The sequence below is a fragment of the Colobus angolensis genome, unplaced genomic scaffold, assembly GCF_000951035.1.
Source record: "Colobus angolensis palliatus isolate OR3802 unplaced genomic scaffold, Cang.pa_1.0 Scaffold17, whole genome shotgun sequence".
Taxonomy (NCBI): Eukaryota; Metazoa; Chordata; class Mammalia; order Primates; family Cercopithecidae; genus Colobus; species Colobus angolensis.
Genome location: NW_012114821.1, coordinates 14,950,595 through 14,965,767, shown reverse-complemented (window position 1 = coordinate 14,965,767; position 15,173 = coordinate 14,950,595). Strand labels below are relative to the sequence as shown.

The window sequence follows — 15,173 nt, the reverse complement described above, 5'->3', positions numbered from 1 at the left end:
TGGCTTCCAGTCTGCTAAGCGGAGAGTTTGAAAACACCCACACTCACTCCTTTTTCCCTTCACTACTCCTACTCACTTGATGTAACTTATAATGCACCAACACACACGAGGGCAACACACACTCAGAACCCAGTTTTTTCTTTTGGAGAAACTTAAATCGAGACCTCACTCAAAGCTGTCCCTCTGTAGAGAAAAGCACTTTCCTAGGCTGCCCAGGGCTGGAACAAGGCAAAGACCACCGTTCTGGTGAAACAATCTGGCAATATGACAAATATATAAGAAATTTATTAATATGCCTGGCCTTTGAGCCGCTAATTCCAACTCTAGGAATCTATCAACACTAGTGCAGAATATGACAGATGTACACAAATATTCACCACTCCAATGTGAACAACAGGTCCTCCCTTTGGGGAAACTGCTAAGCCAACTGTTTAAAATACACAATTGGGAGCAACTTAAGGGAGGGAGGGAAACACCATTTAATACAATGACATATCTTTTTAACTATTATTGAAGTCTTTTTAATGAAATGGAAATGTTCATGATGTGTTAAATGAAAATAAGCAGGACAGAGATATATCTGGGCAAAATAGCTGAAGTGACAGTAGTGGCTACCCCTGGTTAGTGGGCTTATGGATGACTTTTACATTTCCTTTTTTTATACTTGTCCTCATTTTCTACAAAGGGAACAGGTTCCTCTTATTCTTTAATAAGAGGAAATTATTAATAACAAAAGTCTGTTAAGAGTACACGGTAGCTTACATTAAATGACAGTGCAGGGTTGCAATCAACACTACCCATACTATGGGAAACTACGGGATAAACCACCAGTTTCTTTGGCAAATGAATTACAACTAAAAAAAGAGGGAGGAGCCCACAGATTAAAAGAAATTTGAAATATGTCCATGAATTTCAACATACAGATCTCATACGGATCCCGGTTTGAACAAACCATTTTTTTTTTTAAGAGACAACCAGGGAAATTTGAACAATGACTGAATATTTCATGACACTGAGGAAGTGTTTTTTTCAGATGAGAAAACATATTATGGTTCAGGTTTATTTTTTTCAAGTCCTTATCTTTTAGAAGTACATACTGAAGTATTTATGGATGAAATGAAATACCTGATATTGCTTCAAAAAATCAGGGAAGGAGGTAGAAATGAAAAAAAGGATTGGCCAAAAGCAGACAATTGTTGAAACTGAATGACAGTTACATGTCACTCTGCTATTGCGTGTGTAAAAATTTAAGTTAACAACAAGCAAACTGGCTGGACACAGTTGTTGATGCCTGTAATCCCAACATTTTGGGAAGCTGAGGCGAGATCACTTAAGCCCAGGAGATAGAACCTGCAGTGAGCATGACTGTGCCACTGCATTCCAGCCCAGGCAGCGTCTCTTAAAAAACAAACAAACAAACATAACACAACAAACAAACTAAGAAAAACTGTCCAAAGTAAAAAAACTACTTGGAGTACTGCGCTACTAGCGCAAAACAGACTACAAAAGGTATGGGGGAGGGTGGGAAGGAAGGGGAATCTAATAATGCAAAGTATCATGAAATTATTCAATAATAAAACCCATATGTTTTAGGCCAGGCGCGGTGGCTCACGCCTGTAATCCTAGGACTTTGGGAGGCCAAGGTGGGTGGATCACAAGGTTAGGAGTTCAAGACCAGCCTGGCCAAGATGGTGAAACCCCATCTCTACTAAAAACACAAAAAAAATTAGCCGGGCGTGGTGGCACGTGCCTGTAATCCCAGCTTCTCTGGAGGCTGAGGCAGAGAACTGCTTAAACCTGGAGGGGCAGAGGTTGCAGTGAGCCAAGATTGTGCCACTGCACTCCAGCCTGGGCGACAGAGTGAGACTCCGTCTCAAAACACACACACACACACACACAACCATACGTTTTAATCCTAAAGGTACTGTTTTAGTTACAAATTAAAACATCTCCAACAAAGGTCTGTCTCTTTCAAAGTGAAGGCAGAGACTGGTTGGCAGAACTGATCTCAAGCCTCATCATGCTTTTTCAGTCAAATGACCTTTGAGAAATTATTTTTAACTTTTTGAGCCCGTTTCCTCATCTGTCAAATAAGAAAATAGTGGCTTTGTGGCCTAATAAAGTGCTGTGTGGACGAAATGAGAATATATTATAATAGAGTGCAGAAATGCTGAAGAGTAAACTCAGGGCACAACTGCTCATAAAATCGTATGATTCACTACTTACCATCCCTAAAGAAAAATCTGAGAGGTCAACACGTTTTGAAAATACCAATTCTCTCATTAATCCCTTTCATACCATATTGTGACTGGCTGCCCCAGATGCACGATGTAAATTATCTAGATTTAAATGCCTCCCCCTCAACTCGAAAGAAACAGGTCAGCAGGGAAAAATGCTTTCCTTTTCCACTGGCAGATGCGTATCTTGTTTGTGTCTCTGTTATGTGTGTTTGTTTCCACCAAGAACGTAAATGCTAACCAGACTCTCTTCCGTTTACTTGCACTTTGCAGCTAAATCACTAATAACAAAGCAAGGCAGGGTGGCAGTGGGGAGGTGCGGGCTACAGAGCCAGGCAAACCCAGATTTGATTCCCACCTCCATCAGGTACTAGCAGGGTAATGTGAGGGTTTGAAACAGCCTATATAAAGTACTCAGTACAGGCTGGGCACAGGTGGCTCATGCCTATAATCCCACCACTTTGAGAGGCCAAGGGAAGCCAAGGCAGGCCAATCACTTGAGCTCAGGAGTTGAAGACCAGCCTGGGCAACATAACAAAAAAGTACTCATCACAGAGCTGATACTCAAAAAGTGACAGGCAACTCTGTGACTAGTACTACTAAGCCAACAGAGGACTGCAGGTTGCAGACACCAAAAGGACAGACTAGGAGTCTGGCTTCAGCATTCCGGTCTGCTAAGCATCTGCAGCACAACCTTCAGGAAATTTAGTAGCAGTGGGTTTTTCCAACTGCTCTATGCAATCGGTAGGCACATATATAAAGCCCAGAGAGGTAGACTTAACAGTATTTGGAAAACTTTTTACCAGGCCTGCCTTCAAGATTTATAAATCAAATGTAGCTTTGCTACATTCTTCATAATTTTACTCAAATATCTGAATGCTAACTACATTAAAAACAAAACAAATTTAAAAACCTAGGGTTAAAAAGAGAGGGGTGATGTCCCTGAGATACTTACAATCTACTAAAAGTGAAGACATACATGAACATCAATAAGAACACAACTTAGCTCACCAGCCTATCATTGACAAAATTATCCCAAAATTGGGAGGAAAAAAATCCTACTTCCATGGCCATCTGGTTGGTATTTAATACTCTGTCAGAAAGTTCTTTTATGAGTCTAACCTACATATCTCATGTCTCAGCAGAAGCCTATTTCCTGTTTGTTCTTTTTCATTAGTATCGCACGCGTATTTGCATTTACAGCTTTTTTTTTTGCTTGAGGATGAGTCTGAGTAGAAAAATCATAAATTGCGTTGAATCCTTTCTAAACCTAGTTCATCATCTGTGAAATGGAGAAAAAGCACCCACCCCACAGAGCTGTTGGGAGGATTATATGAGATGATATGGGTAGGGCAACCAGCACAGTTCCCGGCATAGAGTAGGTGCTTAACAGTAATGTTCGCAGATTCTGAAGTTGTTCAAACTCTTACACACAAAATGCAGAAGACTTGGGATGTGACAGCACTGACTTGCCACCAGTTTATTTATTGGGAGGTAGTGTATTCACTTGCCTTGGTATGAAAAATATTACTATTATTAAAGCAGCAGCAGCGGCTGGGCCAGCAGTGAGTGCTTATTTTGATTTGCACTTCGTGGAAATAAGGAGTATCTAATTTTATGTAAACGCTATTAATGTGAATAAACATTATAAGGAAAAGGAAATGGGCATCATAAAAAAATGATTAATGAAACATAAAAGAAGGCTCCCCACATTTCAAAACAATGAAGACAATCAAATTTTACTTCGTGTGTAGTTGGGCAGTGAAGAAGTTGTTCAATGGAAGTAAAGCCGTTAGTCCTCACTGGACCTTTAAGTAGGCTCCATTATTTAACACTGAGGAAAAACCAAACCAGAAATTTTCCAAAGAGAGCTAAGTTGCCCTGCCTGGTCTTTCACCCATTCTGGGTATCTACGGAAAGATTATTCAAAGAGCACCATGCCATCACTTTGGATTTAGTGGCAATGGGATGTTTCTTTTCTGGTCACACCCTATGTGGAATGTTGATCTTTCCTGACCACATCAGCAAAGCTAAAACTAGGCAGCACAGTGCTCTGACCACAGTCCTTCCAAGTATCCCAAATGAGTACAAAGCAGAAAGGATCAAGGGGAGGTGAGACTTGCAGAGGGAAGGGGAGAGAAAGTAACATCTTCCAAGTGTCACCGAGTGCCAGGCCTCTGCCTCCCTTATATTCCTACTGATTCTCCCAACAGCTGTGAGGTACCATCATTTCCATTTAACTGTCATGTCCATGAAAAATGAAGATGAGGCAGAAGAACTGGATCTAGTCCCAGCTTTGCTGTGTGATCTGGGTATAAACGGTGTGCTTCCCTATCCTCCTACTCTCCTCTGAGGACCACCATCACCCCCAGGCTAAAGGGGAGGACTTAGCCCCACCCATCACACAGCCATCTCATCCTGGCCAAAGCTGACTGGAGCAAGGATGGTCTCCTGACCCAAGTGGGGCCAATCCATCCTCCTTCCCAGATATCCTTGCCCCAGAATCAGGCAGACACCAATGTGGTATAGGGCACTGGAGCTGAGAACAATTTGGTGCCAGAGTTGCCATCATCTACCATTTGCCCAAAAGAGAACATCCTCATTTTGTTTCATTCTTGCCCCTCCTGTTCCATAAAATATCTCCCATGAATCCTTCCAGTAAGTCCCCATTTTGCTTTAACTAATGTATTTCATTTTGCTGGGGGCGGGGAAGGAACCTCTTACAACAAAACAGCCTAACACACTTGGCTTTTCTAGGTCACAGCTTCCTCATCCATAAAAAGAGGAGTTGGACTAGATGGCCTGAGGCCTTTTCCAGTTCTGTAGGAATGTGCATCATAATAACATAGTTCTCATTATACTTACAGCCCACTGCGTGCTGGGTGCTATACCAGGCACTGGCGATAAGGCCATCCTGACCCTAGCCTTTCGGTACGATGCTACAGAGATGCAAGGTATCCAGGCTGTTTTAATAATAGAGAGCTAAGAAGAGCTTACATTTTCCTCCACCCAAAACGCATCTGGCAGGGAAAGGGATGGCCTAGATTGACTTAGCCAACTCTGCTTTCTATAATAGTTGGTGCCAAAATGCAGTCGTCTTTTGGGCTTTACCTCCTTGGCGCATGAGGTTCTGATTTTATTTTCCCAGCTTTTGAGTGGCTAAATTGGGTGCTGTCTTATCAAAGGGGCACATATTCCAGTTCTTTGGGGGAAAATTATACCATAACTTGGCATGAAAATCTTTTCAGTTCTTACATAACTGACCACAAACAGCACCATAACAGAGGGCTGTTCAGACAGGGCTCTGGGCTGGAAAGAGCCTACTGTGAACTCCAGGATTCTGTTAAGACCAAGTAGAGTCAAGTGCTTCCTGATCTTGACCTAACTCCTGCCCAAAAACAATTAAAACTAGTTTTACTGACACTGAAAACAAGCTATGAAGTACACAGAAATGAACATTCAAGGACAGATCCCTTTTGCTTTAAGGCTCCTGCCTCCTAACCAAAATAGAATTCCTTGTGGTCTCAGTGCTTCAAGCTGTAATCAGTAAAGCACACAACCCAGCTGCCATGCTCTGTTCCAGTCAGGGCCAAGGCATAAATGTTTCACCTCCCCACAAATGACCACAATCAATCAGTTATGCAGGTACATAATAAATACCTGCATTTATTACGTAACAGAGAAAACAGCTCATTACCCCAAAGCCCCAGCAAGAATCAGAAGCGGCAGCTTTCACACACCAATGGAGAGGACTCTACAAGTGGGATGTAGAAGCAGGCAGAAAGATTATAGCAGTGATACAAGGAAGCATGGGCAATGAGGTTGCACTGGTAGAGTCCATCAGGCTGGCCTGGGTCAAAGTGGGCAGTACTGGTCACTGGTTTCCTTACTTCAGAGAGTACAGGGCCCACTAAGGGCTGATTATACAGTTACACTGAGTTGACAGTCTGCTTCAGATCAAATTGGCTATGACCATGACCCACAATGGACAGAGTGTTTGGTGTTGCCCTAGTCCTCTCCTTAGTCCCATCTGTGCCTCCCCAATCTGGGTCCTTGAAGTACACACATCTGACTGTATCTCTCTGTCATCTGACCTCATCAGTGACCCTTCAGAAATCAGTCTACCAAGTCCCATCTTCTCAGTTACACAGGCAATTTTCTAATGCAGTAATACAGGGCAATAGCAACAAGGATAATAAGAACAATCATTTATAGAGCACTTAGCACACCAGACACTGTTGTAATCACTTTACAGGTACCAACTCACCTAGAGGTAGATACTTATCCCCATGAGGAAAGTAGGACACAGTAAGGCTCAGTAACTTGCCCAACACACGCTAGAAGTCACAGGGATACGATTAACCTAGACAAGAGAATTTCACCCTCCTCAACCCAAGTATTGCTGCTGATCCTCAGTAGAGAGGAGTCCTGCCCATGTACCTCTCCATGAAGGAATGCTTCTGGCCTCATTCGCCTCCTTCTTCCCTGCCTCACAGGAGAGCTGAGTAGTCAGAACTTGACACCCACAGGGCCATACTTTACCGACACATACAGTCACTTGATGAGTGCCTCCCATGCACTGTCTCCTTTAATATTCAAAAAGCAATGTAATTTATTTATCAAATGGGGAAACAGAGGCTTAGACATGAAGTGATTTCTAGCCCCAAACCTTACTCATGTTTAAGTAATACATGTGGGAAAGGCCAAGACCAAGACCTGGCATTAGTCCCCAAATGACTAGGTTACATATATGAAAACCATCTCTCTGAGGCTCCCTGGACAAACAGATAATGAAGGCAAAGGTCTGGGTAGTGTCTGAACATCCAACACCACAAATGGTTTCTGATGAAAGGCTGCTAGCCTAACATCAGGGAAAGCTACTGCAGTCTCACACAGCATGTCTTCTGAGACCAGGACTTAATGACAGCAGACTGCGCTAGCAAGATCCAGTTCCAAACTTAAGGTTTACTCTCTACTCTTTCTACCTAGAAGCAAGTTACATGGAATGGTACTGGGGAGGACTCCCACAATGTGAATTGCCAGTTCCCACAGCCCTGTTAAACAGCAGACTGCAAAAAGCCCTGGGTTGGGCAGCCCTGAATTCAAATCCCTGCATGGTTTCCTTCTCATCTTCGGGCCTCAGTCTCCACCTCTCAAAGCAATAGGACTACACTAGATCTGGTGGGTCCCGTCATTCACGAAGTTTCTCCCACAGAGATACAAAGTCCTTCTAGAAAGCCAATCACCTGAGCGAGGTAACACTTTGCTTTCCCACTTTATAACTGGCAATCCAAGCATGTGATCAGCAGCAGACGATTAGTCCTACACCACGGAGCTGATGCATTTCAGCCAAAATCAAACACGTTTGGCGTGAGTTATACCAAACCAAGTTACTAGCAGTGTCCACTAATTTTTCCACAGAGCGGCTACAGACCCCCATCACAGCCTTCACGAGCCTTTTGGAGATCAGGCTTCCAGGTTGGCAAATGCCAGACTAGATATTCTCCAAGGTCGCTCTTACTTGGACACTTAGCAATTCCCTGAATAACTAACACTCCGCAAAAACTCAGGGCTGTTGTATGGCCAGGAAGTTGGAAGCAGAGAGCCAGAGAGCCCTGCAGAAACTGCAACTGAGAGCAGTGGTTCTTTAGCCAGGGCTCTGGGCAGCTCATAGGCAAATCAGATTGGGTCAACAGTCCCAAGCATGCCAGGGTGGAGGTGGAAGCAACAGGGTCATTTTCACATCTGCCCAGTCCAAGAAGGATTGCTGGCAGCACTGTCTTTGATCACAAAAGGCAGAGATTTAATGAGGGGTCCAGCAAGAGGTCTCAGAAGAACAGAGAAAAGCAACTGTCTTTTTCATTTTTCTTCCCTCTCCCAAACTCTTTCTCTCTAGCACTAGAAATCAAATTGAGGTAAGAAGACAATTACTAGATGCCTTTCTCACAGGTCTTGCAAGACAAAACAAACTGGCAGGCAGGAAGCATAAAAGACAGTGAAATACAGAAGAAACAGAATGGGTTTTCAACGCAGAGATTCTGCATTCAGAGCCCAGGTCTGCCATTTACGACTGTGTGATCCTGGACAAGTTATTTAATGCCTGTGAGCCTTTATGTATTCACATGTAAAACAATAATAAGAATGCTATTAGAATAATCTTTTATTAGATGATAGGTGTAAAAAATGTTTTGTAAAACCCAAAGATATACATATGAAGGTGTGTTAGGCAGTTCTTGTGTTGTTATAAAGGAATATCTGAGGCTGGGTAATTATAAAGAAAGGAAATTCTGCAGGCTGTACAAGCATGGCGCTGGTATCTGCTTGGCTTCTGGGGGGCCCTCAGGGAGTGTTTAGTCATGGCAGGAAGAGAAGTGGGAGCAGGTACATCACATGGCAAAAGCAGGAGCAAGAGAGAGAGAAAAGTGGAGGACCCAGACTTTTAAAACACTGGATCTCATGAGAACTAACTGAGCGAGAACTCACTTATCACCAAGGGTCTGATGACGCTAAACCATTCATGAGGCATCCGCCCCCACGATCCAATCACGTCCCACTAAGCCCCACTTTCAACACTGGGGACTATGTTTCAACTTGAGATTTGGAGGGGACAAAAATCCAAACCATACCACAAGGACAAAAAGCATTAGCATAGAGTATCTGGCTAACAGGCTTGTGCCTTGTTTTAGAAAGAGCATGAGTTCCAACATATACAATTTCCTTCTCCCTTTGATTCTATAGATAGATATATTCACTCACTGACCTTTGCTGGTTTCATCCAGACAAAACCTCTCATCCTAAGTACCTCCAGACTGGGTCAAAAGCTTGGGCACAGAGCCTTGACTTCTGTGTGGGACAGAAACATTATGGGAAGGTTTGCTTGCCTTTTGTTGTATTATCTTCAAGAGATCAGAGACAGATCCAAACATACTTTCTCTACTTTAAGCAAAAGAATAAATCTTGATTTTATCTAAATCCTTCCTGAGGTTTTTTTTTAAGACTACAATCTCCTTGGGGGTAATTAACGGGCTTCTTAAGTTTAGCACCTGCAATATAAAGTAGCACTTCCCATTAAGTTTACCAGCTTTTAAAATTTAAGAGGTAATGCACTTGCATTCTTGAGCAAGGGGAGCTGATGAACAAGATCAGATGTCAACCCCTGACCACAGAAATCCTATGTGTAAGATTTCACAGAAAAACACTTAAGGACCTAAGAGTATTTATCAAAGACTGATGACCTCTATCATCAGCATGGCAGACACCCAAAACCACACAGATAAAGGCTGAAACTTAATTAGAAGGTGAGGGAACACATACAGAAGTCTGACTGGCCTGCACGAGGACTCGACGGTAATGCAATTAATCCCAAATCTGATACTGGTTGTATGACCTGGGCGAAATACTTACTGGTTGTACGACCTAGCTAGGCGAAATACTTAACTGCTATAATCCTTAATTTCTTCATCTATAAAATGGGGCCACTGATGACAGGGTGAAAAAAGGTATTAAATAATAGTATGTATAGGTAGTAGGAAGGTCACTGTTATAAGATAGAGCTTGATACTGAATCTACATTCCGTATCTTCATTCATTTCATCAAACATTTCTATATCTTCAGAAAGAACTGAACACACCAGGTAAACACATTAAGAAAAGCCTCTAATGCCAGATCCACACTTCATTGCCACCTCCCATAAAAAACTTTTAGGCTGCATTTCTTGAGGGCAGGGTTCTTCATATTTGTATCCCCGGGTCTAGCACATTGCTGGGCACATAAGAGGCACTGAACAATCTGTCTATTGACTACATGGTAATTTGAGTGATTTCACTTGTATTCCTAGGATGAATGTTCTATACTATTTCCCTCCCCTGGGATCAGGCTGGGACTGTTTCTACTCCAGGACTTCTCCCTGCTAGTCTCTGGTGCCTGAAGCCCAGATGGAAAGAGATCTATCTGTGCACATAGGTTCCCACCCGGCTCCCCTAACCCGGAGGGTTTGGTAGGGCTTAGGGCTGCTGCACCAGCAAGACCTGCCCGCAGGGCACTCAAGAGACTGGGCAGGGAGATCGGAGACCGGTGCAGGCTGCTTGAGCTGACCAGAGAGGGAGAAGGGAGGTCCAAGGCCTCCCCTCCCCTGGGAACTGCCCCTTTCTACCCTGTTAAGAGTTTTGGCCTTATTTCTTTATTTCTTAAAGACTATTAGCTTCTCCATAATACAATCTGGATAACCCCAATACCTCAGTAGGACTTGGAAAATGACTTGTATATAGCAGGAGCTCCCCAAAAATGTGTTGAACAAACGCTGTTCATGGATTATACTCAAATGAGTTCCCACATTTAAATCTGAACACTCATATCCAAATCTTTGAAAGTACAGGGAAAAAAATAGTATATTTAAGTATCACTATTAAGAACTCTGAAATATAAACATGAAAAACATTAAGCCCCCAAGGAACTTAAGCACCTTTTTAATCAGACCAAAACTTGAAGGTGCACTGACAGCAACGTCTCCTATGTTCCCTACAAAGCCACTGAAATATGTTTTTGTAGACACTTAGAATACCTATTTTATGTATTAACTGTTTTAAGATTTCTAAACTCTGGGCCAGGTGTGGTGGCTCATGCCTATAATCCCAGCACTTTGGGAGGCTAAGGCAGACGAATCACTTGAGGTCAGGAGTTTGAGACCAGCCTGGCCAACACGATGAAACAGCGTCTCTACTAGAAATACAAAAATTAGCCAGGCGTGGTGGTGTGCACCTTTAGTCCTAGCCGCCCAGAAGGCAGAGGTGAGAGAATCACTTGAACCTGGGAGGCAGAGGTTGCAGTGAGCTGAGATCACACCACTACACTCCAGCCTCAGGTACAGAGTAAGAGCCTGTTTCGGGGGAAGAGGGGAGTGAGATTTTTAAACTCCACTTTATTTACTAGCCACTCGACCTTAGAGAGAAATCATTTCATCTCTCTGGGCCTCAATTTTCTTCTCCATAAAATAGAGATGATAATTGTTCCTCTTTTAGAGAGCTCATATGACAGGTAAATGTAAGCATTCATGTCATGTGTCTACAGCAGGCAGGATATGGAGCAGCTGCTCAATAAATGAACAGAACTTGCCTCCTTCATTGTCAACAAATTAAAATGTGGCCCAATATAAAATAACCAAGTAGACTTTCATTTATCATGCTGGCCTCTCTCTCTGACAAAGGTACTAAGTATTAGCCACTCTTAAGTCTTCAAATGGAGGGTCCCTTCTACTGTCTGGGTCACAGCGGTCCTAAAATGCCTGCCTGCTCCCTTTTAGGGAAAACACTTATACTCTCCTAGTCACTTATTCATAACTTACAAATGGTCATGAGTAAAATGGCACACATAAGTGTGCTTTCATTGTTAAGTAAAACACTGGCTTTCTGCTTGGAAAACACTCACGCACCAGGATAAAACCTTGGCAGAAAACCAGCTCATCCGTTCCAGTCACCCCAAGGTAGCCACTCACCGTGTGCCAGCCAAACCGTGAACCCCAGAGCCATGTGCAACCCTTTGCCTCAAAAGGTGAGGCCCAGAAGTAACCTCCTCTTCGCCTCTTCTTACCATATGCGTCTTTTTTTTTTTTTTTTGAGACATAGTCTCACTCTGTCGCCCAACCTGGTGTGCAGTGGTGCAATCTTGGCTCACTGTAACCTCGGCCTCCCGGGTTCATATGATTCTCCTGCCTCAGCCTCCCAAGTACCTGGGACTATAGGCATGTACCATCATGCCTAGCTAATTTTTTAGTAGAGATGGGGTTTCCCCATGTTGGCCAGGCTGGTCTGGAACTCCTGACCTCAAGTGATCCTCCTGCCTGAGTCTCCCAAAGTGCTAGGATTACAGGTACGACCCCCCCATGCCCAGGCTTTCTTACCATATATTTCTGATCTACTTCCTAGAGTGCTCATCACGGAGATGTAACTAAAAGCATCGACATCTGCATAACACGCCACATTCTCTACCAAGGAGACATCGTAAAAGGGAGAGTGTGGGTTAATATGGGGCTCCAATCTTGGAGATCTAATAGTTTTTCAGTTGAGCTCTATGTGTGTTCATTAGTGATTCAAAGAGCAAAAAGAGCTCATAAACAGGAAGGTACTTACTATAACTAGAAAAATATTTTTTTAAAGAGAGAATTCCAAGTTACCCAAATTAATTCCTATTCCGGAGTTTCCGTATCACTAGAAAGTACCCAAAAGTTCTCTTCCTAAGAATAACCACAAAACAACACAAGCCACATTCTTAAAATTTCCAAATATCTCACTTGTGAAGCATATGCCAACAAGATTTTGTGGTATGCCCCCAAATTTTTCTTGTATTTTGAGTGTGGTAATGTTAAGCCCCATATTTTTAAAGAACTGAATTGCGATCCACCTAAGATATTTGTAATAATGCACTACTTCCATATATGTAAGCATAGGGGGAAAAATTAAAATTCAACTATGGTGACTATCCATCAGTAAAAATATCTAAAGCATACTTTTCACATCTATGCAAAAGGCAACCACTCAGAGAGTCCAACCTCAAGAATTAAAATATGCCGACGGGAGACAATGTTTTCCTAACACCTTACACTTAAGTTCAGAAGAAAAACTGTAAAATTATTGTGCCATCCTGAAACACTGTTATATTTTTGAGAACATGCGTATCATCAATGTACTCTAACATGACACTTTGAACTTCTAGCCTGGTTTCAAGTTCATAAGTGACCACACTTGCATTGTAGTTAACTCTATTTTTCTACCTAATCTTACAACAGTATTTCTCATTTAAAAAAATATTTTATATTTGCTTTTAAATTTATTAGCCTTAAACTAATATCAACAGCAACTGCAGGTAATTTAACGTTAACCCTCTACTACAGGGTTGCTGGAAAATATGCTCCCATACCTCTGCAAACAGCATCACCAAATACTTAATCTTATCACACCCTTCACAAACAGAATACAGCAACACTATCTAAATGTGCAGGAAGAGAACGTTAAAATAACTAGCAGCTCTATTAGCAGGCACCGAAGAACTTATCTAGAAGGAAAATAACCACTCAGTCTAATCAATGTCTCATCCTTAGAAGTATATACAATTAGTACAGAAAGAGGATGCAAAATGTTCCTATATCAGCATGTTTCAATTTATTACAATTAAGTGAAAGACAGACCCATGATGGGGTTCAACGCCTGCCAACTCTGTTTAATCCCAGATGAGTGTAACAGTCCAGTCTGGTAGCTCACAAACACCAAAAAAAAAAAAAAAAGAAAAGAAAAAAAATTCATTTACCTCTGGTTTTCAAACAAACCTAGTTAGGTGGTATTTCTCCATCCACTTCACAGTTCACTCCCATCACCCAATACTGACTCCAGAGAGAACTCTGGAAGCATGCCGGAATGACACATTCAGTCACAGCACCAAGCAGGCAAGATGGGCCCCAGCACTAACAGAAGTCTCTCCCCTCCTAAAATTTGGGACCCTTCTACTTCTGACTCCCAGTTCTACGTGTGTGGAAACATGAGCATCAAAGCTCATTTCAAGATCAGTCGGCCCACAGAGGCCCAAGCTTCCCCATATTACAGAGGGTCGTCCTTGGGGTGGGGGGCTTACATCAGAAGGAGCTCCCCAAACCTCACCTAAACCAGCCACAGCATAACCCACCCAGGGAAAACCGTCTCCCTTCCTACCTTCCACCCAGTGGTGCCATTTTCAGTTGAAATACGTTTGCCTTGTTTGAAGGGAAGGGATGCTTTTTGGCACTTACTGATGATGCTGAGTTCCAGGGCAAATATCCTATTTTTATCGCAGCCCCGGAGGCTTCTGCAGCTCCTTGGCTTTGAGGTTCCTCTTTGCCCATACCACTCTATCATTAATTCACCGAAAACCCTAAAGAAATCGATTTGGCCTCGGCACTGGCCCCCACCCCCACCCGCAACGCTTTCCTGAAGGGTCCAGATAAGAAGAGCTGTCTGACTGTGGTCTTGGGCCTCCCTTCTCCCTGTCTGGTCAGCTCAAGCAGTCTGCACCGGTCTCCGATCTTCCTGCCCAGTCTCTGAGTGCCCTGCGGGCAGGTCTTGCTGGCGCAGCAGCCCTAAACCCTACCAAACCCTCCGGGTTAGGCGGGCCGGGTGGGAACCTATGTGCACAGATAGATCTCTTTCCATCTGGGCTTCAGGCACCAGAGACTAGCAAGAAGTCCTGGAGTGGAAACAGTCCCAGCCTGAGTTCTCTCTGGGTCCTTTGGGATTTTTCCACCGGCCCTTGCCTCCGCAGCTACGCCTGCCTGGCCCAGCCCGGCCGCTGAGAGGTGCGTTCACTGCCCATCTCCTAGTCCCTTGCTGGTGACCTTGGCTGCACTGCTTCGCCTCTGTGCCCTCGGTGGCCTGACGCCACCTACCTGGAGGGTTACAGGAGGGTCACGAAGATGTGGAAGGGCCGAACAGTGCATGCCAAGGACAGGACTTCCATCTTCTGTCCTCCCTGGAGCGTCCACAGCTCGCTCAGTCCTCTCCCACCTCCAGTCCCCAGGCCTTTCAACCCGCAGGACCCCAGAAAAGGGGAAGGGATGGGGAAGGGGCCGCCCGTCCGAAGTCCCTTATTTACCCGGCGGCACCCTGAGGGGGTGTGGCGCCCCCGGCCCCCGCGTCCCCTTCCTCCCAGCTCGGAGAGGAGATCCTCCAGCTGCGCGGCGGCAGCGGCGAGCGCGGACGGCAGGGGTCCCGGCCCGACCTACCTCCTCCAGCAGCGTGACGGTGTTTCTGCAGTTGTGCAGCCGCGTGGTGAAGCTGGACGTGGTGGGCGAGTTGTAGTCCTCGGTGGTCTCGGCGATGAACTCCGAGACAGAGATCTGGTCCGGCATCCTGCCGGGGGGACGAGACACAAGCGGGGGCGGGGGGTGAGTCACGGCGCAGGCTCCCGGGGCCGCT

The 15,173-nt window shown here is 44.2% G+C and overlaps 1 protein-coding gene across 3 annotated transcripts in view; it reads right to left on the bottom strand.

Moving 5' to 3' along the window:
- Positions 1-15,173, bottom strand: part of ASAP1 (ArfGAP with SH3 domain, ankyrin repeat and PH domain 1) — a 358,455-nt gene that overhangs the window by 301,739 nt on the left and 41,543 nt on the right. For all 3 annotated transcript variants that reach the window (XM_011938170.1, XM_011938171.1, XM_011938172.1), the window contains one exon: positions 14,981-15,107. In XM_011938170.1, coding sequence (XP_011793560.1) covers positions 14,981-15,107 — 127 coding nt within the window. The remainder of the gene's footprint in view (positions 1-14,980; positions 15,108-15,173) is intronic.